Source organism: Trachemys scripta, chromosome 2, assembly GCF_013100865.1.
Source record: "Trachemys scripta elegans isolate TJP31775 chromosome 2, CAS_Tse_1.0, whole genome shotgun sequence".
Lineage (NCBI taxonomy): Eukaryota > Metazoa > Chordata > Testudines > Emydidae > Trachemys > Trachemys scripta.
In genome coordinates this window covers 120,274,898-120,301,899 of record NC_048299.1, presented here as the reverse complement: position 1 = coordinate 120,301,899, position 27,002 = coordinate 120,274,898, and the positions used below count along the sequence as shown (strand labels likewise).

Genomic DNA, 27,002 nt, shown 5'->3' with positions numbered 1-27,002 from the left:
CCGGCTGCTCCTTGAAAGGGAAGAGGAAGTCCCATCATCCCCCACCCTGTTGGGACAAGCAGCTGAGCCTAGTACAGGGTAGGAGACACTGGCCAGGGCATTACCAGCTCCCCCACCTCTGCAATGATTTACCTCTCTGCTGGCTTCCCGAAATGACATTCCCGTGCTGCTGGCGAGTACTGCATGACTGCTCTTGCGACTTCCCTTTGCGTCCCCGTCAGAAAGTCATTTTTCTGTGGGGAAACAAAGAAATCTGCAAGGGACATGAATTCTGCATGGGCGCAGTGGTGCAGAATTCCCCCAGGAGTACTCCCTCCTGAAATGTGGCCACTCTAGTCCTTTGTCCGTGGTGCACTGTGACTAAGCTTTACTGCCCACCCTGCATGTTACAGGAAGTTTGAACAGCCTGCTGAGCAATATGGAGAAGCCCCCTTTCCAAGAAGTTCTTGCTTGCGCTTTCACTCCTGTCTCAGGAAATGGGTAGAGCTTCCATGAGGTGCTAGCGGACATTTTGACGGCATTTTCTGACCCAGCAAAGGCAACCGACAGAGCTCATAATGGAGCAGAAGGAGGAGGAGACAGTGGCAGAGGAGGAAGAGTAACCTGGCATGGCAAACTTGTACTTGCTGCTCTGTATACTCGGTATAGCTGCTGATGTCCCCTACATAGACTGATGCTTCTGGCAGAGAGCCACAAGCTACTGCTCCATGTCTGTTGCCACCCAATTTGATGTTGGAAAGTTGACTATGGGTAGAATGGTGGCGAGGATTTCTCAGGCAATCCAACATGTTGTTTACCCCAAGGTATAAGGCATGAAAGATACTACTGAAGTAATTGTTTGCTTTGAGAGAATGGAGTTTCCAAACTGCATTTTGGCCGTTGATGAGACTTATGTGGCCATAGTTTGCCCTCAACAAGGAGCACATGAGTACATAAATAACAACCACATTGTTATGCGGGCCCTCATGGATCACAGAGATCAATTTGTGAATGTCATTGTGGGCTACACTGGAAAAATTCATGATGCCAGGGTCTTTTGCTGATTGGGAATCTACATTCATAGACAGGCTGGGATGCTATTCCCACCAAATGATGACATAAAATATGGAGTTACTGTCCTTACTGTTATTCTGGGGGACCCCGTGTACCCTCTTTTGCCTTGGTTTATGAAACTGTACTCTGATTTCAGAAGCCTGACAAAAGAAGGTTTAATTATGCTCTCAGCTGGTGTAAAATGGTTGTTGAATGTACTTTTGGCAGTTTGAAATCCTGTTGGAGATGTCTGCAGACCCATTTGGATAACAGTATAATTAATTCTGTTGCATCACTGTGGCTTGCTGTGCTCTTCACAATCTTTGTGAAGCCAGAGGTGAACCATTTCCCCCCTGAATGGACCTATGACAGAGAGGGGCTGCTGAATCAGTACACTCAGCCAGAAAGCGTACCTACCACAGTTGGGACTGGATTCACCCAGGTGACAGAAGTCTGGGATACTTTGTGTTCTCACATTATGAACTTGCATGGCCCAATGGAAGAGGAGGAATAGTACTCTAAGAATGTGCTTTTGGAGTGGGGTAGGATCAATTAAATTGGGGGGTTCAGTGCTTGGGTGGGGTGGGGGCTTGCGTGCTATCCATGCAATGTGCTTATGAAAGACATGATAAATTATGAAATGGCGGGGAGAGAAGTCAGAGTATGGGTTCATATAAGGAAGTGATTGAAGTGTGATTTGCTATACATAACTTTATAGAGCAATAGTGTTTGCTTAGTAATGTTTAATTGCTCCTGATCATGTGTTTAACTTTATTATTTCAAATCAAGATTGTATGATTGTCACACTGTCTGGAGTGACTCACAACCGTCAGTGCCTACCTCAGGGCAGACTGTCAGAAAACAGGGCAGATACCTCAAACTGGTGGTATGTTCTATAATTAGATTTCACCAAGCTAGTGACAAATGTGAATTTCTGGATCACTGTACCAGTCTTACCATGGAGTCACAGACAGTCCCCTTAGACTCTCCAGTCTACCTTATCACCCAGACAAACTGCACTTTGTGATAAAAAGTCACTTAAATCAAAAATCACACCACATCAGGTTGTGCCCTGTCCCAAGAGACTAGTCACCCCAGATGAAATTGGTGCTCTAGATCAGCGGTTCTCAAACTGGTGGTTGGGACCCCAAAGTGGACCACAACCCTGTTTTAATGGGGTCACCAGGGCTGGCGTTAACTTGCTAGGGCTCAGGCTTTGGCTTCAGCCTTGGGTGGCGAGGCTGAAGGCCTTCGGCTTCAGGTCTGGCCCCCCCCTCCGCCCGGAACGGGCTCAGGCTTCACCCAGCCCCTGGGGGTCACATAGTAATTTTTGTTGTCAGAATGGGGTCACGATTCAATGAAGTTTGAGAACCCCTGCTCTAGATCTTATGCCAAAGACAATGCTGGGAGCCAATTCTATAGTAAACTAACTAAAGGTTTATTAGCTAAGAAAAGGAAATGAGAGTTATTGAGAGGTTAAAGAAGGTAAAAGAGACGCACAGGTGAGTCACAGTTTGTAATTCCAAATGGTGGCAGTGATGTAATAAACTTCCAGTTTCCCAAAAGTCAGGGTACCTAGATTGTCTCTGGGATTTCTGGTTTGCATCTGGTACACTTCTCTGTAGGAGGTCAAGCAGTCCAGAGATGGAGGATCTTTCCCTGAATCCATACTTGTAGCTTGTTTTCTGTGAAAAGAAGCTACAAGCTCATGGTTTCACTACCCACATGGACTTTTCCTTTGATGATGGAGACTGAGGAATGCATTTTGAGTCTTTGACCTCCAGTCAGCATACACAATGACCACTTCCTTTGAAATTAGCACTTTTCTGTTAAAGTTCTTCATTTGCATTTCACAAATCTTGCTTGATGGCTTGTTTGATGACCATGAAGCAGCTTACTTTTCAAAAGGCCTGTTCTGGTTGGTCTCCATTGCAAACACAGAAGGCTTTCTCATGGAGTGTTTGCAGCGCGGTGGTCAGAAGACAATGGAAGGATTAATATTGATTCACTGAATTATTGCTATGCACCAAGGGGGCAGGAGGTAGCTTCCATTTTCAGTTGAGTCAGCTGGAAATTTTTGGGCTAGAGAGGACAAAGGAAGTTGGCTGATAGGATTGTGGGATATCTTTGGCAGACTCCTGGGACACATGCCAAGCGGGGCTGTGTCTATACTGCAAAGCAATAGGGCTCAAATCCTGGGTAATGGCTTGACATGGGCTTGGACCCTCCACCCATAGGCTCCTGGGACCCTAGGTTCTGACCCAAGTCTGAGAGATTTGTGTGTAGACAGAAGGGAGGTTTGGGCACATGCCTGAGTCTGAGCCTGGGTTTACATTGCAGTGTAGGCAAACTCAAAGGCTTGGTATATCCCCAACTTCAACTGTGGACATAGCCTTAAGTAAATAAATTGAAGATAGTGAAGGGTTAAAATCCATGTGCATTTTATATAACAACCTGGTACACCTCTACCTCGATATAACGCTGTGCTCGGGAACCAAAAAATCTTACCGCGTTATAGGTGAAACTGCGTTATATCGAACTTGCTTTGATCTGCTAGAGTGCGCAGCCCCGCCCACCCGGAGCGCTGCTTTACCGTATTATATCCGAATTCATGTTATATCAGGCTGCGTTATATCGGGGTAGAGGTGTATATGGATTGTGCCAGCTCTTTTCCAGGCCCAAGGTCCAGAGTATGGTCAAGAGACCAGAGGCCTAGCAAATAGTGATTAGCTAAGAGAAAGCTGGGGTAAACAGATAACATTGCCTTTGCTAAGATAGGCCTGGTCAGCAAAATGCCAGATATTGGAGCAATAACTGAATAATTATGTTTCAAATTGAACAAAGGATCCCTGTTCCTATTGTGTTAGTGTAGGCAAACGTTCTTCCCACAGATCCAACCTTGAGTTTATGAAAAGTTGGCACATGCCAGTATAAAATATGGCATCCTTCCACCTCCCTTCCAAGGGACCAATGCCTGCCTTAAGACATAAAGGAGACATTCTGTTGTCAGTGATGAATAGAATTTAATTAGTTTGTGACACTTTTCTGTTTTCCTGTAACTCAAACTTGACAACATGCAGGCCCTTTGCCCACAGTTTGAATTGGGTCCTCTTTATTTTACAATATTTAAACGAGGCATGTATCCTGATCTTTGTTACTCGGTGAAATCTGACAACTTGTCATTGTGAGTCTACCTGCTTTCTTTTCATACTTGTAAATTAGACATGGAATTATTTCATTATAATTCTATGAGTCTATTTATTTTACAGTCAGTCATGAAAAAGCTCAGAGAACCACTTTTAGAACAAGCTGTGACAATACATTATAATGTTTTAGATCAATAGAATGCCATATACTTTATTGCCATATACTTTCACAGTTTTTGTTTCAACCCGTAGGAATGTACCTGTTGGACAATCAAAGGAGTTGCTCCATTCTTATAGACCCCCAAATCAGAATTCAACATATATATTTTATACTAATAACATTTTATCAAAGTATTAATTAAATGTTAACTTGCTAACTTGAGACTATGGGTGGAGACATTATGTAATCTGTTAACCACTGGCTAATGTGCTATCTTGCCTTGCTTCAAAACCTGTGGAACTGCCTACCCCGTCACTTTCCCTCGGCCATGGAAAATCTATATATTCTATTGTAATCAATTGATTGACAGTGTCTCTGAGCCTAATAAGCAAGGTGACACTCCGCCAGCGCTGTGTGTAATAAACTCCTATGCTTGACCTCTACACGGTGTGGATTTATGTCCTTCAATAGTAAAATCTGAAATCAGTTTGATGCTTTCAGTGAGGTAAATGATTTTTTTGTTAAAGTTGAATTTGTTGGTAGCTTAACAGAAAATGTTTAGGGGGGCATTTCAGATTAGACAGTTTAAAGTAAACAACTTTAGGTAGAAAGTTCAAATTAGTTTTGGGATTAAGGTAACTTTTTTGGAGGGGAATTTAGGTTGTTTGAGTGATTTAACTGATGTGACAAAAAGAGATGTCAAATTCCAAAAACATACCACTGAAAATAAGATGAATGTAGGCAGAAAAATGGCCAACAAGTTCAGTTGTAACTGAAGTGAACAAGTTTAATAAAGGAAAAAATTTAAATTGACTGGCATTTTAAGGAAAACAAGCATGCAAGAAGACAAGGCTGTTGTGGAGAAGTTAAATGAATTTTTTACATCAGTCTTCGCTGCAGAGGATGTGAGGGAGATTACCACACCTGAGCCATTCTTTTTAGATGACAAATCTGAGGAACTGTCTGAGATTGAGATGTGAATAGAAGAGGTTTAGGAACAAATTGGTAAATTAAACAGTAATAAGTCACCGGGACCAGAGAGTATTCACCCAAGAGTTCTGAAGGAACTCAAATATGAAATTGCAGAACTACTAACTGTGGTATGGAACCTATCGCTTAAATCAGTTTCTATATAAGATGTCTAGAGGATATTTAATATTATGTCAATTTTTAAAAAAGGTTCCAGAGGTGATCCTGATAATTACAGGTTGGTAAGCCTGACTTCAGTACCAAGCAAACCGGTTGAAACTATAGTGAGTAACAGAATTATCAGACATGTAGATGAACATGATTTGTTGGGGGAAGAGTCGAGGTGGCTTTTGTAAAGGGAAATCATGCCTCAGCAATCCATTCAAATTCTTAGAGGGGGTCAACAAATGCGAACAAGGGTGATCCAGTGGATATAGTGTACTTGGACTTTCAGAAAGCCTTTGACAAGGTCCTACACCAAAGGCTCTTAAGCAAAGTAAATAGTCATGGGATAAGAGGGAAGGTCCTCTCATGGTTTAGTAACAGAAAGACAAGAAAAGACAAGACAGAAAACAAATGGTAGGAATAAATGGTCAATTTTCAGAATGGAGGGAGGTACATAGTGGTGTCTCCCAAGGATCTGTACTGGGGCCGGTTGTGTTCAACATATTCACAAATGATCTGGAAAAAGGAGTGAATCTGAAAATTTTGCCAAAATTACTAAAGTCCCAACCAGACTGCAAAGAGTTATAAAGGCATCTCACAAACCTGGGTGGCTGGGCAACAAAATGGCAGATGAAATTCAATGTTAATAAATGCAAAGTAATGCACATTGGAAAACATAATCTCAGTGATACATACAAAATTATGGCATCTGAATTAGTTGTTACCACTGAAGAAAAAGTTCTTGGAGTCATTGTGAATAGTTCTCTGAAAGCATCTGCTCAATGTGCAATGGCAGTCAAAAAAGTGAACAGAATGTTAGGAACCATTAGGAAAGGGATAGATAATAAAACAGAAAATATGCCACTATATAAATGCCAAGATGTAAATCCATAGTGCACCCACACCTTGAATACTACATGCAGTTCTGGTCACCCCATCTAAAAAAAAATGTTACAATTGGAAAAGGTACAAAGAAGGATAAAAAAAATGATTAAGGGTATGGAACAGCTTTCGTATGAGGAAAGATTAAAAAGACTGGGATGTTTTAGCTTGGAAAATAGATAACTAAGAGGGGATATGATAGAGGTCTATAAAGTTGTGACTGGTGTGGAGAAAATGAATAGGAAAGTGTTATTTACACCTTCACATAATGCAAGAACCAGAGATCATCCAATGAAATTAATAGGCAGCAAGTTTAAAATAAACAAAAGGAACTAATTCTTCATATAATGCAAGTCAGCCTGTGGAATTCATTGCCAGGGTATGTTGTGAAGGCCAAAACTATAGCAGGATTAAAAAAAAAAAAAAAAAAACTAGATAAGTTTATGGAGGATAGGTCCATCAATGGCTATTAGCTAAAATGGTCAGGGGTGCAACGCCATGTTCTGGGTATCTCTAGCCTCTGATTGCCAGAAGCTGTGAGTGAATGACATGGGATAGATGACTCGATAATAGCCTATTCTGTTAATTCCCTCTGAAGCCACTGTCTGAAGACAGGATACTGGACTAGGTGGACCATTGGTCTGACCCAGTATGGCCATTCTTATGTTCTTCACTCTCATCTGGCCCTAAATTCCCTAGTCGAACTGCAGTGGATGATAGAACCCAGCAGGGGAGGTTTTAAGTCCATGTCTAAAGACAAGGACTCCAAAAGGATGGATTTAATGGGCAGAAAGATTTACACTTCTTCCTCCTTGCAAATGCAGATTGTAAACCAGCAGGCATTGCTGTCCATGTATGACTTTGTAAATTGGACAGCTATCAACTATCCTCCTTGCATTGACTCAGAACAACTGGTTTCCTGCTCTGGGCCTTCAGGATGCTTACTTCCATTTGGTGATTCTCCCAAGTCACAGAAGATTTCTCTGGGTTGTAGTGGCAAATTGTCACTTTCAGTACACAGTCCTTCCCTTTGGTCTGTCTCTTGACCTCTGAGTTTTTACTAAATGTATAGTTGGGGTGACAGCATACCTCAGGAAGAAAGGAATCCACATCTTCCCATATCTGCACGACTGGCTACTCGGGGCACATCCAGGGAAAGAGTCCTTTCTCACGTACTCATTACACTGTCTTACTCGACTGTCTGGGTCTCATCCTAAACACCAGAAAGTCAGCGCTGGTCCCCACACAGAAAATTGAGTTCACTGGGTTCCTAATAGACTGTATGACTTCATGAGCATTTCTGCCAACTGACCATTTCCAGACAATTCGCTGTCTTTGTCTCAATCTGCAGTCTCAGCTTTCCATGACCGTTTGTATGTGCCACATGTCCACATGCACGCAGGTTGCGCCTTCACCCTCTTCAAATGTGGCTTAGGACTGTTTACTGTCCAATCCTTCATCACCGGGACAAGTTGGTCTGTCTCCTTCCATTGATCCTGGACTTCTTGTAGTGGTGGATGGTTCAGGGAAATGTAGGTCACAACATTTCCTTTGCATGACCCTTACCAACCAGGACTGTTGTCACTCCCTGGTAGGTTGGGGAGTGCATTTGGGGTCACTGAAGGTTCAGGATCTGTGGTTGGAGCAGGAAGCTCCACTGCATATCAATGTCTTGGAGCTTTGGGCCATCTACAATGCCTGTCTCGCTTTCCTAGACTTCATCAAGGGTTTGGTAATTCACATGTTATTATGTGAAGAGGCAAGGCTGAGCACACTCCAGGGTGCTTTGCCCAAGAGGTGATCAGGTTGTGGCAGTCCAGACTCATCTTGTGAACCATCTCAGCAGGAATTTTTCCCTGAACCACAAGTGGTCTCTGAAGTCCAGTCTTTGGAGAGTCATCTTTGCATTGTGGTATGTTCCAGTGGTCAACCTGTTTGATACAAGGGACAACAGAAAATGCTATCTGTTCTGCTTTTGAACGACACTTTCCACCTCAGCTGGCAATTGGCTATCCTGTGTGCTTTTCCTCCGATCCTGATTGTTCCACAAATCGTTCTCAAACTGAAGGCAGATTGGGCCAAGCTCACCCTCACCCCAGCATAGCTGAGGTGGTGCTGGTTTTCTGACCTTCTTATCCCTTATGTTCCAGCCTGACTTGCTCATGCAGAATCACTGTCATACGTTGCATCCCATGCTCAGCTCCCTGCATCTCATGGTATGGCTGCTCCATGGTTGAATGAGGAGGAAGAGAGATGTTTTTGGAGACAGTTTGATAGGTCCTACTCAGTAATAGAAAGCTCTCTACCAAGATGGACTGTTCAGCAAAGTGAAAGCTTTTTTTCAGTGCGGTCCTTGCCCTGCGGAGTTCAGCTTGATACTGGCTAGTATCCAAGACATCATAGAGTATTTGCTGCATCTTCAGTTATCAGCCTTAAGCTTAGCTCATTGAGGATGCATCCAGTGGTGATCTCAGCCTTTCATCCACCCATTCATGGAGGATTGGTGTTTTTCAATGCTGTGATGGTGAGATTCTCCATTCACCGGCATGGGAACTGGTGGGACCTTAATATGATGTTAGGAACTCTCACGGATCCTCTGTTTGAGCCTCTAGCATCTTGCCCCTTTCCTCTGTTATGTAAAAAAAATCCTGCATTCCTCGTGGCAATAATACCTACGAGGAGAGTGCATGAGTTGCAGGCTTTGATGGCAGAGCTTTGTTACACACCATTCTCCAAAGACAAAGTGATGGTGCAGCTGCACCCAAAATTTGTGTCTAAAGTGGTCACTCAATTTCATTTAAACCAGACGGTATATTTGCCTGTGTTTTTTCCTAAGCCACATTCATCTCCTGAGGAGCAAGTGTCTTCACCCTTTGGACATCAGATGATGTTTGGTCTTTTATCTGGACAGGACTAAGTCCTCCCAGTCTTCACCTCATCTGTTTGTGTCATATTCTGACTGTATGAAGGGACAGGCAGTCTCCTCAAAGATGATCTCTAAGTGGATAACTTCCTGAATCAAGACTGCATACGAAACAGCTTCGGCTACACCCCCTTCTATGGGTACAAGCTCATTCTATGAGGGCACATCTTCACTACCTGCCGGATCGACGGGTAGCAATCGATCTATTGGGGATCGACTTATCGCGTCTAGTGAATACGTGATAAAATTGATCCCCGATGGCTCTGCCGTCGACTCCGGAAATCCACCGCGGCAAGAGGCGGAAGCAGAGTCGATGGCGGCGCGGCAGCGGTTGACTCGCCGCCGTCCTCACAGCCAGGTAAGTCGACCTAAAATACACAACTTCAGCTACGTGATCTTAGGTAGGACCCCTCCTCCCCCCGTAGTGTAGACCTAGCCTGAGAATGCAGGCTACGTCAATAACATTCTTAAGTGACATCACAATATTGGATATTTTCAGGGCTGCCACATGGTCATTGATACATAGGTTTATGAACCATTATGCCATTACTGTGGCATCAAGAGCAGATGCAAACTTTAGGAAGGCAGTCCTGCAGTCCTTGTTTAAATAGACTCCAAGCCCCACCCCCTGTGGGTACTGCTTGTGAGTCACCTAAGAGGAATAAACAGCTGCATCTACTCAAAGAAGAAACGGTAACTTTCTGTAACTGTGTTTTTTCTAGATGTGATACAGATGTGTATTCCATGACCACCCTCTGTCCCTCCATTGGAGTCTAGTCTCTGAGTGTTCAGTGTGAAGGGACTGAGGGGGCTTGAGGTGGTGCCGTCTAATATAGCTAGGGGAGGGGCTATGGCCATAAGGTACAAGCCCCACCCCTCTACGAGTATTACTAGGCAAAATTGTCTGGCTCTGGTGCACTGGGTGTGCACACACCCAAGTAGAATACACATCTGCATCATAGAATCATAGAAGACTAGGCTTGGAAGAGACCTCAGGAGGTCATCTATTCCAATCCCCTGCTCAAAGCAGGACTAACCCAAATTAAATCATCCCAGCCAGGACTTTGTCAAGCTTTGTCACATCTCAAAGAACCACAGTTACAGTAAGTAACCATTTCTTTCTGACTGTATGCCACCTTTATGCCTGTGGCTTATAGGGAATGCTGGGGCAAAATTGGTCACTAGTCCTTTCTTGCACCAGAAAATAATGCCCCATGCCTGCTCAAGATTGCCATGACAGGGGAATACTTGTCTACTGCCCAGTCCTCTTCGTGCTGCTGATTTACCAGGGGTTAAGGATCTGGTCTTATGTCTAATTAGTAGGGCTGCAGGTTTGTCAAAGTGGAGAAAATGTCACGGATACCATGATTTTTCTGTTTGTGTTGGAAGGCTCTAGGTGGGCCATCAGCCCTGTGTGAAGGGCAGATCCCGGGGGGCTGTTTGGAGAGTGAGCCTGCTGTGCACTCATCCTGCAGCGGTGGCTCCTGTGTCCTGCAGGACTTGGCCTTTGCAACTTGGCACACGGGGTTGTGGTGCCTCTCAGGTTTGGCCTGACAAAGGGGTAGGAGGGTGTGACACAGAAGCTCCTAGGAGAAAGGTCCCTTGTTCTTTGCAAATAATTCTTACTTAGACTTGACAAACTCACTACACCAAACATATCTTACAGGATATTTATCCATAAAGAGTAACATGTAAGATGCATCCGAAGAAGTGGGCTGTAGTCCACGAAAGCTTATGCTCTAATAAATTTGTTAGTCTCTAAGGTCTCTTTAATCTATAAGACAAAGATAGGGCTGGTATAACCCAGAGGAGAGTGCTGAGTATCTGAAAGGCTGGTGTTAGGGCACAGACACCCAGTCAGGTACAGGCAAGATTTCCTCATGTTTCAAGCATGAGGAAAACAAAGTGACCCAAGAACCATCATAGTGGGCCAAACCTGAGTGGCACTGCAACCCTGTGTGCCAGATCACAATGCCTGGGGTGAGTCTTTGTGTGGGGAGCTGGCTCTCAATCTCTGGACCCAGTCTCCTGGGACACAGGAACCACCACAGAGGGTGAATGGAGGGTGGGCTCGCTTTCCAGCCCCCTGGCCACATGGGGGGCCTCCTCATTTCCCCGCCAGGGATTATGGTTGTGGTGCTGGGGCAGAGGGTGTTACTGCAGCTGGTCGCTGCCCCTTTGGCTGTGGTGAGTTGGACATTGACCTACGACTTTAAGAGCTATAGTTGAATTTCATATGTCATGGCATTTTTTACAAAAAATTATGGAGTGGTAAACCTGTTACTTTTACTAGATTTACTGTGACTGATTTTGTGATTTCTTAAAAAAAAGAAATACTGTGACACATTTGCAGAACTACTAATTAACCATGTATTTAACTCATGGAAGTGTGTGTTCATTGATGGATGTTTTGAGTTTCTTCCAATTCTTATGTGATGCTGGCAAACTAGGTGATGCCAACTCATGCCAAGGGCCCATGCCTCACTTGGATATTGTCAAATATATAGCTGGAATCAGTCTTGTGCACCTGTATGTTAGTATTGTTAAAATAGATATTAGAGTTATAAAAATGAGCTGAACATTTACTTTATCGAATGCTTTTAAATTGCTGCGTGCTGTAATCTCTTAGAACATCTGTATCCCATATTTTAAGGTAATATTTGAGTATTTGCATTGAAAGGCTGTATAACTGTGTAAGGTCTGCTCTACACTACCGAGTTAGGTCGATGCAAGGTAGCTTACATCAACCTAATTATGGAAGTGTCTACACTTAAATTTCACTCCTGCCAATGTAACTGCCCCCCTATGCTGACTTAATAACTCCACCTCCATGAGTGGCATAGAGCCAAGGTCAGTGTTGTTATGTCAACACAGTATCAGTGTAGACACTGCATTGCTTATGTTGACTGTTACTGGCTTTCTGGAGCTGTCCCACAATGCGCCACACTGGCAGTACAATTGATACAAGTGATCGTGGTGAGGATGCGCACCACTGACACAAGCAGCAAAGTGTAGACACGCACAAGCGGTGTAATTTCTGCCATGGGCGTATGCTGATGTAAATTAGGTTGATTTCATTTTATAATGCAGACATGGCTTAAATCACCAGACAGAAGAGAGATATTAATTAGTGTGAAATGTTGGCCTCCAACAGAAGGTGTTATGTCCTGCCTCACAAGGAAGATCAAGCAACACCAGACAGACTATTGAGGAACATCAAAATGGACTTTCTCCCCTCTCCCCCTCTCCCCCCAGCTGAATTTGCAATTTGAAGCAAAGGGGGAAGGGATAAAAACCTCTAACAAGGAGGAGCTATATCTTTATGCTGCTTGGACTATGAGGGGCAAGGATTATGAAGCATAAGCAAAAGATCCCCAGTGCTTAGCCTGGGTTAGCCCTAAAGGACACGTAGAGGTTGCTTATTTCAAAAACTTTTTTTGAAACTTCAAATTGGAACTCATTTCTGTGTGTATATATGTTTACTTGATTTCATCTTGTAAATAATTCTATTTCTTTTTCCTATGTAATAAATCTTTAGATAGTTTATTATAGGATTGGCTACAAGTGTTGTTTTTGGCGTGAAATCGAAGGTGCACATGACCTGGGGTAAGCGGCCCTTTGGGACTGGGACTAATCTGAATGTTGCTGAGTTCTTCGGTGTAAGGGACCATCTATCACAAAGGCAAGCCTACCTGGGTGGCAAGACAGATTGGAGTATCCAAGGGGACTATCTGTGACTCCATGTTAAGGCTGTTTTAGTGCCCGAGGAGTTTACAGTTGATAATTGGTTGGCAAAATCGAAGTATAGAACTCTCAGCCAATTTAGGTTTTTTGCTGTTTCCTAACAGTCTGTCCTGAGGTTGGTACCCACACTCTTGAGCCACTGCAGGACAGACTGACATCTTAATTTTGTGGGGAGAACTTATCTTGGTGGGGCTATGTTGCAGAGGCTGCAATATTTGTGAAGCTCATATGGAGCACAGACCGTACGGATGCTGAGAAACTGACAGTAAGTGTTGATGGGCAAAGCAAATGAAACTTCTCGTCCAATGGGAGGAGCGGAGCCCACTTGAGATACTCACAGTGGGCTGCATAGATGGATGGTAGATGCAGTGTTGAAGAGAGGGAGTGGGTATGTCAGTCCAGAATTAGGATCCTAAAGATTAGAAATGATGGGATTTGCTGGCAGATCTTGCAAAGTATCTCAATGCAAAACCCACAGATTCCTATCTACAGGCACAGTGACTGAAGGTACCATTTGGAATAGGTATACTGAGTGAGTCACCTGTGGTTCCTTTAGAAACTTCTTTTATATTTTCAGAATATAATGTTCTTTGAAAATTGGCAGTGCTCAAGACAGCATATGAAACCTTAATGTTAAGGACAACCTTTTCAGACATGATCATTAGACATTCAGACATTAGGTGCCTCCTTTTGTGGGTTCTCAACTTGAGATGTATTGGGCCTAATATTTTAGAGGTGACGAGCATCTTCAACTTCCATTTATTTCATTTGGATTTGTGGTTGCTCAATGCCTCTGATAATCAGATCCAAGCTATCCCAGGTTTTAAAACTGCCTGAAGGAAATTAAATCCAGCATGTCAGTTCCACCCAGAACAAGGAGCAATGGTCTCAAGTTGCAGTGTGGGAGGTCTAGGTTGGATATTAGGAAACACTATTTCACTAGGAGGGTGGTGAAGCACTGGAATGCGTTACCTAGGGAGGTGGTGGAGTCTCCTTCCTTGGAGGTTTTTAAGGCCCGGCTTGACAAAGCCCTGTCTGAGATGATTTAGTTGGGAATTGGTCCTGCTTTGAGCAGGGGGTTGGACTAGATGACCTCCTGAGGTCCCTTCAAACCCTGATATTCTATGATTCACTCACTTAATAACTAAGCAGTAGAAGTTGGCTACAGATTTATGCTGGGGAAAAAGCCTCCAAATTTTGAATAGCCATGAAAGTATTTTAATGTGGCTACCTAAGTTTAGTATTTTTAAGTACAGTAGTTCACTTTGTGTGTGCAGTCAGTAATGATAGAAAAACAAGCCTAAACTCTAAGAGGAAGTTTTTTTTTTTTTTCTTTCAACAGTCAGCTGTGGTAGCACTAAATAATTTTCATCTTACACATACACCAAATGTCCCTTTTACTACCACTTTTACTACTCTCAGCAATTAAATCTCCAGTTAGTAGCAAAATGTGCAGAATTATGGGGTTAGGTTCAAGGGAGATCCAGGATATAGGTCTGATAGGCAAACTTGCTCTAGAATAAAAGTTGTGTGTATAATACTCTTGTCTTCTACTATGAAAGATACAGACATGGATTGGGATGGATTTAATCTTTTTAACATCTGATTTCTCTTGCTTACCTAGGTATTCTGAAAAAGATGTTTTTAAAACCTTTTACATATCCACTACCCGAAACAAGGTTTCTTCATGCAGGCAGAAGTGTATATAAACTTAAAATCAGATATGGCAACTTCCTCAGGTAGGCAAGTTTCTTACTCCTAGGTATGAACCAAACCCATACTTTCACCCCACAACAGCATGAGGCTACAGTAAGAATGTATTGTACTGCTATTTCAAAATGAGGATTTTGGGAGATTCTTCATTTACTAAGCACTAGCACCACTTCTGAAGGTTCCAAACTGCAACAGTTCTATTTTTGGTCATGTAGGACTGGATATTTCAGCTTCAAAGTTCATTAACACCAGACTGAGCATTGGCCAGAGGGAGTCACCTGAGACTATGAAATGGTCTTCATGCTCTCTCTTCCAGACGAGTTGAGGACACTGCCCTTTTATTATTATTGGTGGAGCTCGTACCTATTACTGTAGTTAAGATTGCCTAACACTTTCCATTATAAGGCCTTGTTTTCAGTTGCTTATAATTTTGCTAAACTTTAAATGTTTTGTCTGAAACTTTCCTGTTGAGTATCTGCCTCAGACTTTTTTTGCAACTTTCATCTAAAGTAGTTCAGCTGTTTACAAGAATGAAGTTAAGGAAAAATATGTTCTTCTTCGAGTGATTGCTCATGTCCATTCCAAGCAGGTGTGTGCGCGCTGCATGCACGCCAGCCGGAAGATTTTACTATAGCAGCGTCTGTAGTGTCGGCTTCGGCGCCCCCTGGAGTGGCGCCTTCATGGCGCTGTATATAGGGGCCAGCCGACCCTCCACCCCCTCAGTTCCTTCTTACCACAGGTGACGGCTAGCTGGAACTTCGCTTGCTCTTCAGCAATCGTAACAGTGTTCCGTTGTTGTTGTAAATAGTTAGTTAGTTTGTTGTTAAGTGTTAGCTTAGTTAGTTATTACTTGGGGTGTTTCCCCAAGTTTTCGTCGCCCCGCTGGGGCATGCCTGGGTCCCCAGGGTTCAAACTCTGCTGGGACTGTGGGAAATTCATGCCGAAGAGTGACCCGCACTTTTCGTGCTTGAGGTGCCTAGGCGAGAGCCACCAAAAAGACAGGTGCAGTATCTGCAGGGCTTTTCGCCCCAGGACTCTCAAAGATAGAGAGCAGAGACTTAAAGTCCTCCTAATGGAGGCGGCCCTGTGGCTGCAATCAGATCCCGGGCCTACTGAGATGGCACCAAGCACTTCATCCTTGGTGCGCAGTGCTCCAGCGCCGGAGATGAGTCGTGAGGCCAAGGCCACCAAACCCCGGCACCGGAGAGAGTCGGCGCACAAGAAACCGTCCTCTATGAGACACCGTTCCCCATCGCCAGTGCCGGTTAAAAAGAACAGGCCGGTGAGGGATCATTCTCCACACCGGGACTCTAAAGGGCCGGCGCTGTCCACGTCTACTACAGGACAATTTGTGCCACAGACCCATCCGGCCATCCTGTTGACTCCCGCCCTGGAGAGGGTACGGTCGAGTCCGGAAAAGCCTAGATCCCCGGACACGATGGAGGAAGTGCGCCTCCCATCGACACTGGAGGCGTTCGAGGCCGCCTCAGACCTCTTGAACCTCCCGGTGCCAGCGTCGCCGCACCGGTGCAGAGAACCTCTGGCTACCGCTCGGCCCCATTATCAATCTAGGGGTAAACCGGCGTTGCTCTTGCCGCGCTCCCTGTGCCACGCCACTCTAGCGGCACCGGTGCAGACAGCACCCTCTACGGCGACAGTGGGTACTGTGCCTCCTATGTCCTCCTACTTGGAAACTTTGGACTCGGAGGCGAACTCGTACCGCTCTAACAGATCGAGAAGTAGGCGATCGTCCTCGCGTACGAGTGCCCAGCCATACCCACCACAGTGGCAGCAGCAACAGTGGCAACCGCCCCCCCAGTGGCCTTTCTGGATGCCGTGGGCCTACCACCAGTCAGTGGGTCAGGCGTATGGACCCCGCTCACGAGCCGCATCTGTCTCTTTGACGTCCGCGGTACCGCCGCTAATGCCACCACCACCGGCACCGCCATCTGACAGGAGTGTGCCACAAAGGGACACGGCACCGCCTAGCCAGACAACGGCACCAACAGGGACCTTGCTTCCAACACCGCAGGCACCGCCCAGCACGCCTCGTCGCTCGGTGTTGACCCCGGTACCAGCCGCGGTGCCGCATCCTGAGTCTGCACCGGCTGCGCAGCCTGAGTACCATGTGCCGCAGGCCCTCGTAGAGGGAGAGGGGGTAGATGAAGGCCCTCTTCAAGGGATCTCTTCCTCCTCATCTCTGGACGAGGCAGTAGCGGGAACTTCAGCGGCACCGGCCCTGGAGGACAATAGGATCCTCCAACAACTGCTTACTCGAACAGCCCAAAGCCTCTCGATCCAGACTGAGGAGATCGAGGTGGACACGGATCCGGTGAGTGATATCCTGACCCCGTCAGGCCCATCCAGGGTAACCCTACCTCTCATAAAGACCATTACGGACACAACCCGCACCTTATGGCAAACCCCTGCCTCATTGGCCCCTACGGCCAAAAGGACTGAGAGGCGATATTTCGTTCCAACCAAGGGCTATGAACATCTTTATACACACCCTCCCCGGGACTCCCTAGTGGTGGATGCCGCCAACCAGAGGGAACGCCAGGGTTTTCAGGGGTCTACGCCTAAAAATAGGCCAAAAAGTTGGACCTGTTTGGGCGCAAGGTTTATTCAACGGGGTGCCTGCAGTTGCGCATTGCCAATCAGCAAGCCATAGTGAGCTGGTATGGACACAACACATGCTCAGCTTTGTCTAGGTTCACAGACCTCCTTCCACAGGAGTTGCAAACTGAGTTTTCAGCCCTGGTTGAGGAGGGAAGATTGATTACCCGGGCTTCCCTACAGGCGGCCCTGGACGCGGCCGATTCAGCTTCACGCACGTTGGCGACTGGTCTGGTCATGAGGTGTGGAGCTGGGCTTCAAGTGTCCGGCCTGCCTCACGAGGTCCAACAAACGATCCAGGACCTCCCTTTCGAAGGGCCCACACTCTTCTTGGAGAAAACCGATAAGAGGCTTCATAGCCTAAAGGACTCACAGACCACTCTCCATTCACTAGGCCTCCACACCCCTGTCACTCAGCGTAGACAGTTTAGGCCACTGCAGGCCCCCCGGCCATACCAACCTCAAAATCGAGGGGATGCCTTGCGCAGAAGGCCAAGGACGGGCAGGAGGAGGCAACAACAGCAGCCCTTCAGCCAGTCTTCTTTACCCAACCAAGGCCTACACAGGGGCCTAGACCACCATTTTGATGGCCCGGTCGAGGATGACCTACCGGTCAGAACTCTGGATCCTACCAACCTTACCTTTTCATCACGTCTGTCCCCCTTCTATCGTGCATGGGCCCGGATCACGTCCGATGCTTGGGTGCTTCGCACGGTAAAGGAGGGATATTCTATCCAGTTTTCCTCCCTCCCGCCCCACCAGCCCCCCTCCCCATCCCTCTTCAGGGACCCTTCTCACGAGCAACTTCTACTTCATGAAGTTCAGTCCCTCCTCGCATCAGGGGCAGTAGAGGAGGTTCCTTAGGCACTACGGGGCAAGGGCTTCTATTCTTGATATTTCCTAATACCGAAAGTGAAAGGGGGCCTCAGACCCATTCTAGACTTGTGTGGTCTCAACAAGTTTGTGAAGAAGCTCAAGTTCCGCATGCTCTCCCTGTCCTTCATCATTCCTTCCATGGATCCAGGAGACTGCTTTGCCGCCCTCAACTTAAAGAACGCATACTTTCATATTGCGATAATCCCTCGGCACAGGCGTTACCTCAGGTTTCTCATGGGCAACGCTCATCTACAATTTATGGTTCTGCCCTTTGGTCTGTCAGCAGCCCCAAGGGTCTTCACGAAGTGCATGGCAGTCGTGGCTGCCTTCCTATGCAGGCACGGGATCCAGGTGTTTCCCTACCTGGACGATTGGCTCATCAAGGGCAGGTCCAGGGTGCAAGTGGAGGCTCAGGTGGTCTTTGCTAGGCAAACCTTCCTCGAGCTCGGCCTCTTTCTCAACGAGGCCCAGTCCACACTATCTCCAACCCAAAAAATCGAATTCATAGAAGCGGTTCTGGACTCGACACACGCCAGAGCATATCTCCCAGAGGCCAGATTCCGGACTATATCCAACATTTTCCTCGGCCTCCAACGTTACCCCACCACCACAGCAAGAAGCTGCCTCAAATTACTAGGGCACATAGCAGCATGTACCTACGTGGTGAGACACGCCAGACTCAGACTGCGCCCACTCCAGTCTTGGTTGGCACGGGTTTATCGGCTAGTCAGGGACTCCCTGGAATCGGTGGTGACATTACCTCAGCCAGTGCTGGACTCCCTTCAATGGTGGCTCGACCCGGGGGTGGTCTGCGCAGGAGTTCCTTTCCTCGACCCCGAGCCCTCCCTCTCCCTGGTAATGGACGCATCGGATCGGGGATGGGGTGCACATCTGGGCGACCTCAGAACCCAAGGCCTTTGGTCACGAGAGAATCTTTCGCTCCACATCAATGTCAGGGAACTACGAGCTGTGCGCCTCGCATGCATAGCCTTCAAATCCCAGCTGGCAGGCAGGTGCGTTTCTGTCCTCACGGACAATGCTCCAACGATGTTCTATATCAACAAACAGGGTGGTGCTCGCTCTTCTCCCCTTTGCCGGGAAGACCTCGCCTTATGGGACTTTTGCGTGCAGAACGTAATTCACCTGACAGCATCCTACCTCCCGGGGGTGCAAAACGGGCTCGCGGATGCACTCAGCCATTCATTCTAGGGTCACGAGTGGTCTATCCGCTGGGATATAGTTCTCTCAATTTTCCAGCTCTGGGGTCATCCCCAGGTGGACCTATTTGCCTCCACCGAGAACAGGAAGTGTCACCAATTCTGCTCCCTCAGGGGACGCAGTCCGGGGTCCCTAACAGACGCCTTTCTCCTCTCTTGGACAGGCGGGCTATTTTACGCCTTTTCCCCGATTCCCATGATTCACAGAGTAATCCTCAAGGCCTGCAGAGATCACGCTCGGCTCATCCTGATAGCACTGGCGTGGTCGCGCCAGCACTGGTACACTTCTCTCCTGCACATGTCTATGCGGGTGCCACTCAGGTTGCCCCTACTCCTGGAGTTGATCACACAGGATCGCGGTCGCCTGCTTCACCCGAACCTGGAGTCGCCCACCTTACAGCCTGGATGCTCCATGGCTAAACCTGGTGGAGTTGCAATGCTCTCATCAGGTCAGGCAGGTCCTTCTGGGTAGCAGGAAGCCCTCTACAAGGACCACGTACTTGGCCAAGTGGAAGCGCTTCCCCCTCTGGGCCACACAACGGGGCCAGGCTCCCTCGCTCACCCCGGTCCCCCTCATATTGGACTGTTTGGTGCATCTGAGGCACCTGGGACTGACTCTCTCGTCAGTTCAAGTACACCGTGCTGCAATCTCGCCGTTCCACCCGGGAGAGGGGGGTACCTCAGTGTTTGCGAACCCACTCGTTACACGGTTCCTTAAGGGCCTTACAGACTGTTCCCACACATCCGTCAACCTGTCCCTGCTTGGGACCTCAATTTGGTCCTGTCCGTCCTCACAGGGCCCCCCTCCGAGCCGCTGGCTTCGTGCTCGCTGTTATATCTTTCATATAAGGTCGCGTTCTTGGTGTCTATCACATCAGCCCGGAGGGTGTCAGAACTCAGAGCTCTAACATCTGAACCCCCGTATACCGTCTTCCACAAGGACAAGGTCCAACTCAGGCCGCACCCAGCGTTCCTGCCTAAGGTGGTTTCCCCATTTCACATGGGTCAAGACATTTTTCTCCTGGTCTTTTATCCGAAACCACACTCCTCTGCGAGGGAGCGTAGGCTGCATTCCCTCGACGTTCGCAGGGCTCTCGCTTTCTATATCGAAAGGACAAGGTCCTTCAGGAAGTCAACCCAACTTTTCGTTGCTGTGGCCGACAGGATAAAAGGGCTCCCGGTCACGTCACAGCGAATTTTGGCTTGGATCAGAACCTGCATCCGGGAGTGCTACAGTCGGGCCAATGTACTAGCCCCGCCTATCACGGCCCACTCCACAAGAGCGCTGCGTTCCTGGCCCAGGTCCCAATGCAGGAAATTTGTAGAGCAGCCACCTGGTCCTCAATCCGCACCTTTACGGCGCACTACGCCATCACACACCAGGCCAGAGATGATGCTGCCTTTGGCCGCGCAGTCCTCCAGTGTGCAGTAACCTCCGACCCCACCGCCTAGATTCAGGCTTGTGAGTCACCTGCTTGGAATGGACATGAACAATCACTCGAAGAAGAAAAAACGGTTACTCACCTTCTCGTAACTGTTGTTCTTCGAGATGTGTTGTTCATGTCCATTCCAATACCCACTCTCTTACCCCTCTGTCGGAGTATCGGCAAGAAGGAACTGAGGGGGTGGAGGGTCGGCTGGCCCCTATATACAGTGCCATGAAGGCGCCACTCCAGGGGGCGCCGAAGCTGACCCTACGGACGCTGCTATAGTAAAATCTTCCGGCTGGCGTGCACGCGGCGCGCGCACACACCTGCTTGGAATGGACATGAACAACACATCTTGAAGAACAACAGTTACAAGAAGGTGAGAAACCATTTTTTAATTCATATTAAAATATTCTTACAAATGTTTACCTGAAAAGCTCTAGTGCCTCCATGGTTTGGAGCAGGGATTTGATAGGTTGCCCTAGTGTTAAGGATGTGCCTTTTGCTGTCTCTAGATAAGTTACAAGCCTCTGAAAATCTATTGGTACATGCCTAGTAGAGGTTTGCTTGCTATATTGTGAGCCTTATTCCACAGGAGGTTCCATTTGCACTGCATGTGCTCCATCTCCTCACAGCACTATAGAGCTCCCCATAGAGCAACAGCATGCCTCATTCTGGGGCTGCAGGGGCCAAGAAGGACTTTTTCTGTAATTGCTCCTCTCCACTGACAGATGTTGTTGTGGTGTCAGGCACTGGAACTGAGAACAATGAGACTGGCTCTTGGACTCTCAGTGCTTCCTCTGCTGTCACCTAAGCAGCAAGGAGGAGAAATCAGTATATTTTCTTTTAGGGCCTGATCCACAGTACACTCAGGTTAATATGTCTTTCCATTTACGTCAAAGGCCTTGGGATCCGACCCTTTCTGAATTGGGATTTTAAAAATGTATTTTATTTATGAAGTTTTTCTGTTCAAGTGATTATGCACATGGATTCCATTCTTCATGCGCATGTGCCCCATGCAAGCGAGATCAGATTCTGTTGGCCAGCAGTGTCTATTTCAGTTGCAACTGTGCCATATATGTCCTTGTGACCCTCCCCATGACATAAAGGGCAGAGCAGGCCAACCATCGCTCAGTTCCTTCTTACCACCCATAACAGTGAGATGCCTGCCTTTTCTCTATGCTCAGTGCTGGAGTTATTTAGGATTATTGTTAATCAGTTTGTTTATTTTGTTTAGCTAATTAACTATATAAATATAGGAATTTGCATCTTTGTTATGTTTCAGTAAGACTAGACCCCTATTCTCCTCCATGTAAGCTAGCAGCATGGCAGAAACTAAATCTCCAGGATTCAAGACCAGTCCTTTGTTGATGCTTTGATGCCTATTAACAAGTGGCACTGCTGGTTCCTACTCTACCTTGGAGAGGGACATGTCCATGAGCTATGAGCCATTTGTTTCTGAGAACACTGAGAGTTAAAGAAGCCCACCTGAAGGTTTTCCTCCTTGAGAGATCAATGCAAGCCTGGTCAGTTTCTGTCTGTTAGTGCCTGATGAGCCAAGACCCCATCCTGAGCTCCTGGGGCACTCTACTCAAAGGCCCCATTCATCTACTATTATTCAAGGACTTGTGTCTTCTGTCAAGGGCAGAAAGAAGCACCACTCTAAGGATGAGTGAAGGATCAGATTATAGTTTCTGGTACCTAGAAAGCTAAGACACAAGAATCATCAGACTTCTAACTTGTCTCCGGTTCAGTCTTCCAACGGCCAGAAGACTGAGAAGGCCTCTTCTGGTGCCCTGATACAAATCACTAAAAGAACACAAGTGGTGTCACTATATCTGCGGATCGTGCTTCTCTTGGTACTGACCCCTCAGCATCAGGTGCCTTAATTCTGCTGGCCATATATTTGGCCTTGTGTTCCTTGGCTTCCCTTATCAATTTTCTATAATTCCTGATCTCTGGTTTATATTCATTACTATCAACTTCCCACTTTTTTACTTGTTATGTATTATTTATTTATTTATATCTGCATTCACTTCCTTTCTAAACCAGGTTGTTTTTTAAGGCAGCAGGACATTCTTCCTCAGTTGTGAGTATATAGCTTTTTGGGCATCTAGTAAGGTGTTCTTAAATGATTTGCAATTATCATTCAAATTTTTATGATTAAATTCTTCCTCCCACCTGATTTGGCTCATAATTGTTTTCAGATTTGTGAAATTGGTCTTATTAAAGCACTAAGTATATATATTACTGGTATAGACTTTATTCTGATTGCACATGATAAATGTGATCAAGTCATGATCACTTGTACCTAAGCTACTATTAATTTTTAGTTGTCTGATCAGTTCCTCTTTGTCTGTTAGGATGAGGTCTAATAAAGAATTCACTTGTGTTGGCTGCAACATGTTTTGAGTTAGGAAATTATCATCTATAATGTTTAGAAATTCCAAGGATGTTTTTAGTACTGGCAACATGAGACCTCCAGCATATGTCACTCAAGCTGAAGTTCCCCCATTATCACACTGCTTCCCCCCCCATAAAACTACATATAGGTGCATAATGAGGTAGTTATCCTATTCCCTAGTGTGATTTGGTGGTTTATAGCAGACACCAACTAATGGCCTATCTTGTGCTTTATCTGTTAGGATATTGATCTATAAGCATTTTAAGATAATTTTCATCTGAGTTATCAATCAACTTCATGATCACCCAAGAACATTAGTGAAAATATGACTCAGACTTTTCGGACCTATGATCTCATGCACCTATGTGATGCTGTTTGGCTTTTTTCTCCTGTGTTCTATGGAAGGGTGGTTGAAATCAGTGTATCTACCCAGCAAGCAGCACATGGACATTTTGGTCACGGTCCCACAAAAAGTCCTGACCTCATTAAACTGATGGAAAGACCCTCTTAAAGTGCGCACCTCTTCCTACCAACATTCTGGTGACAGATACCTCCAGTCAGGGATCAGGGCTTATCTAGATTACCTTCAAATTCAGGGCCTATGGTTCTCTGAAGAGGCTTGCCTCCCCATAAACGTCGTAGTGCTCAGAGCCATCTGCCTGACATGCAAAAGATTCCTGCCTCTTCTCCAGCAATCCGCAGCACATGTGCTGACAGACAACACCACAGCTATCAAGGTCATCTCCATTCTCTCAGGAAGCCATGTGACTATTGAATTGGTGCATTCCAAAGCAAATCATACCAGTTGCTTTGCACCTTCTCTTCCTTATAAACACCTAAGCTGATCAACTCACCAGGCACTTCTTAGACAACCAGGAGTGGTCTATCAAACAATCAAACCTTCAGAACATCTTTTGCAAGTGAGGATGCCCAGAAATAGACTTGTACCTCAGACCAGAACAAGAAGTGTCAACATTCTGTTCCGGAGAGAGTGCAAGCCCAGGCTTCCTGATAAATGCCTTTTTCATTCCTTGGATATCAGGGTTGGTGTATGCCTTTCCACTGATCTCCATGATGCTGAGGGTTCTGAGGAAATAGAGATAAGATGCAGGATAGACGATTATGATAACCACAGTATGGGCCAACCAGTTCTGGTATTGGGATCTGAAAACCTTTCAGCACAGCCCTCCATCACCCTACTAGTTCTGCCTGACAGTCTCCCAGAACAGCAGTTGGATCTTGCATCAGGACCCAGCTTCCTTACAACTGAAAGACTGGATACTGGCTGGATGACATAAACTAAAAGAAGCTGTTCAGATGAAGTTTGGAACATTCTGCTCCAAGACAAGAAACCCTGAACCAGACTGACTTATAAAGCTAAGCTGCAAGAGGTATTCTATTTAAGCATCTCAATACTTTCCCTTGACATCAAACAATCTCCCTTTGAGACCTTAACAACATGTTCCCTAATCATCTGTCTATACCACCTATCAATGAATAATGCTTTTTAGTAGCCATTGCATCAGCTAGAATGATAGGGCAGATGCAGGCCCTCATGGCCCTTTATACAGCGTTTTGTAAAGACAGGGTTACTCTCAGGACGCATTCCAAAGTTGTTTTAACATTTCAAATGAACTAATCCATCAATCTCCCAGTTTTCTCCCCAAAACTCACTCAACAGCAAGGGAAACTAAACTTCATACACTTGATTTAGTAAGGGCATTGTCAGGCAACTTTATCAGGCCAAAATCATTCAGGAACACCTAGATTTTTCATGGCCTTTGCTGATAGAGTTAAGGGTCAAGCAGTATTATCTCAGAGGTTATCAAAGAGGGTTTCCACCTGTATAAGAACATGCTACAAGCTAGTCAGAATAGATCCGGTTAGCCAAATTAGAGCACATTCCACTAGAGCACAGGTAGCTCTGTTGCCTGTTTGAAAAATGCCCATGTCTGAAATCTGCTGGGTAGCTACATGTATTTCAGTCCACACCTTTACAAGACAATGTTCCTTGGCAGAAGCTTCCAGATTGGATGCCTCCTTTGGTATGGCTGTCCTGCAGGCATTGTTTAAGTAGGACTCCTAGAACCCACCTGCAAGCAAACAGATAACTGTTAGACAACAAGAGTGGAATCCATGTGGATGGACATTCACTTGAAGAAGAACAAACAGTTACTTATCCTTCAGTAACTGTGGTTCTTTGATATATGTTGATATATGGGTTCCACGACACCCCTCTCCTTCTCTGCTACTTCGGAGTCCTACTTCTCTCAGATTCTGTGTTGGCAAAGGAACTGAGGGATGGTTGGGCCCACCCTGAATTTTTTTCCCTCAGTTGGGGAGGGGTTGCGGTCCCAGTGGACACTAGTGGCCAAAAAAAAGCCGACCTTGTGCGCATTGGGTGGTCACGCCAAGAGTTAAATCCTCGAGAACAACGCATTTTGAAGAACCAGAGTTACTGTGAGGTAAATAACTGTTCTTTCACCTTTTAAGAATTCATTTGTATCTGCTTCGTATTTTCCATGTGAAATCAGATTCCTCTGAGACGTTTTATCAGTATGGAAATAATTAGTGCTTGAAGCTCCATCTTGTCTTTCATTTTGTGAGGCTAAATATATTTTTTGTTTGTTTCACAGCAGTGATGATATAGACAATAATGAAAGTACTGCCAAGGAACTAGAGGTAGGTTATCTAAATTTTACACTGGTTGCTCCTCTCAATAAATATTTTGTTCATTATGGGGTAATAGTATTCTGACAAATGAAATATTCCCAGAGAAAAACACTTTTTTGATCTGCAGATTGAGGTTGACAACAAATATATTACCAGTTAAGAAACTTAAGATACTGTAGTTTTCATCTAAACCACAAATGTGAGCCTGTAAATGCAAAGTTTTAAGGTTCCACCTTAAATATAGAAATACACCTAAAAAATACATCTAAAAAATAGAAATTGTCATGTTCATGGAGCTAGCTGCACCTCTCTTCCCTTTCTGGTCTTTCTCAGTGAACCTACCTCAGATTCTGGGCCTCTTTTGGGGTGGAATCTCAGTTGTTTTACTCTTTGATCAGGAACTGGTTGCGCTATTCTGTGTATATCAGCTGCTTATCATCCTGCAGGTCTGATGGACTTTTGGGCATCTTCAGGAACCTGTGACCAGTGATATTTACCAACAGACTCGTAAAACAAAAATGTCCCCACACTGTTAAAATTACGTCAACAGTAGAAAGTTGCATATACTGTTAAGATTTAATATTTCTCCCTAATTTTTTTAATCTTTCAGGAAGCCATTCGAGTAATCATTGGAAATCTTGATAATTTACATCCATTTGCTACAGAACGCTTGACAATATTTCCATGTATCCTTTGCTCAGTGTCAAAATAAATAAATTCAGTGAGCCAATCTGTGGGAAATTGTTTATATTATCGCTATGTGGAATTTATGGGCCAGATCCTCAGCTGGCATAAATGAATATTGAAGTCAATGGATCTATGCAGTTTACATCAGCTGAAGATCGGTCCCTATGTTTGTCTTCAGTTGCAGAATTATTATTTGAGTGCACGCAGTGCTTTTCAATCTTTTTCTAGGGTGGTGGCACCTTATTTGAAATCAATAATTTTTATAACTCTTTACATTTTAAAGTAAAAACATGCCATGTAACAGGAAGCTTGTATAATGCAACCTTTACTAATACATTTGACCTCACAAACTTTTAAGGTTTTGGCCA

General features: G+C 45.6%; 1 protein-coding gene across 1 annotated transcript in view; it reads left to right on the top strand.

The window, feature by feature from the left end:
• Window positions 1–27,002, top strand: part of MAJIN (membrane anchored junction protein) — a 142,287-nt gene that overhangs the window by 8,879 nt on the left and 106,406 nt on the right. Inside the window, exons 2-4 of the mRNA XM_034759393.1 lie at window positions 14,646–14,760; window positions 25,911–25,956; window positions 26,558–26,633. Of these exons, the coding sequence (XP_034615284.1) occupies window positions 14,660–14,760; window positions 25,911–25,956; window positions 26,558–26,633 (223 nt within the window). The 5' untranslated portion in view covers window positions 14,646–14,659. The remainder of the gene's footprint in view (window positions 1–14,645; window positions 14,761–25,910; window positions 25,957–26,557; window positions 26,634–27,002) is intronic.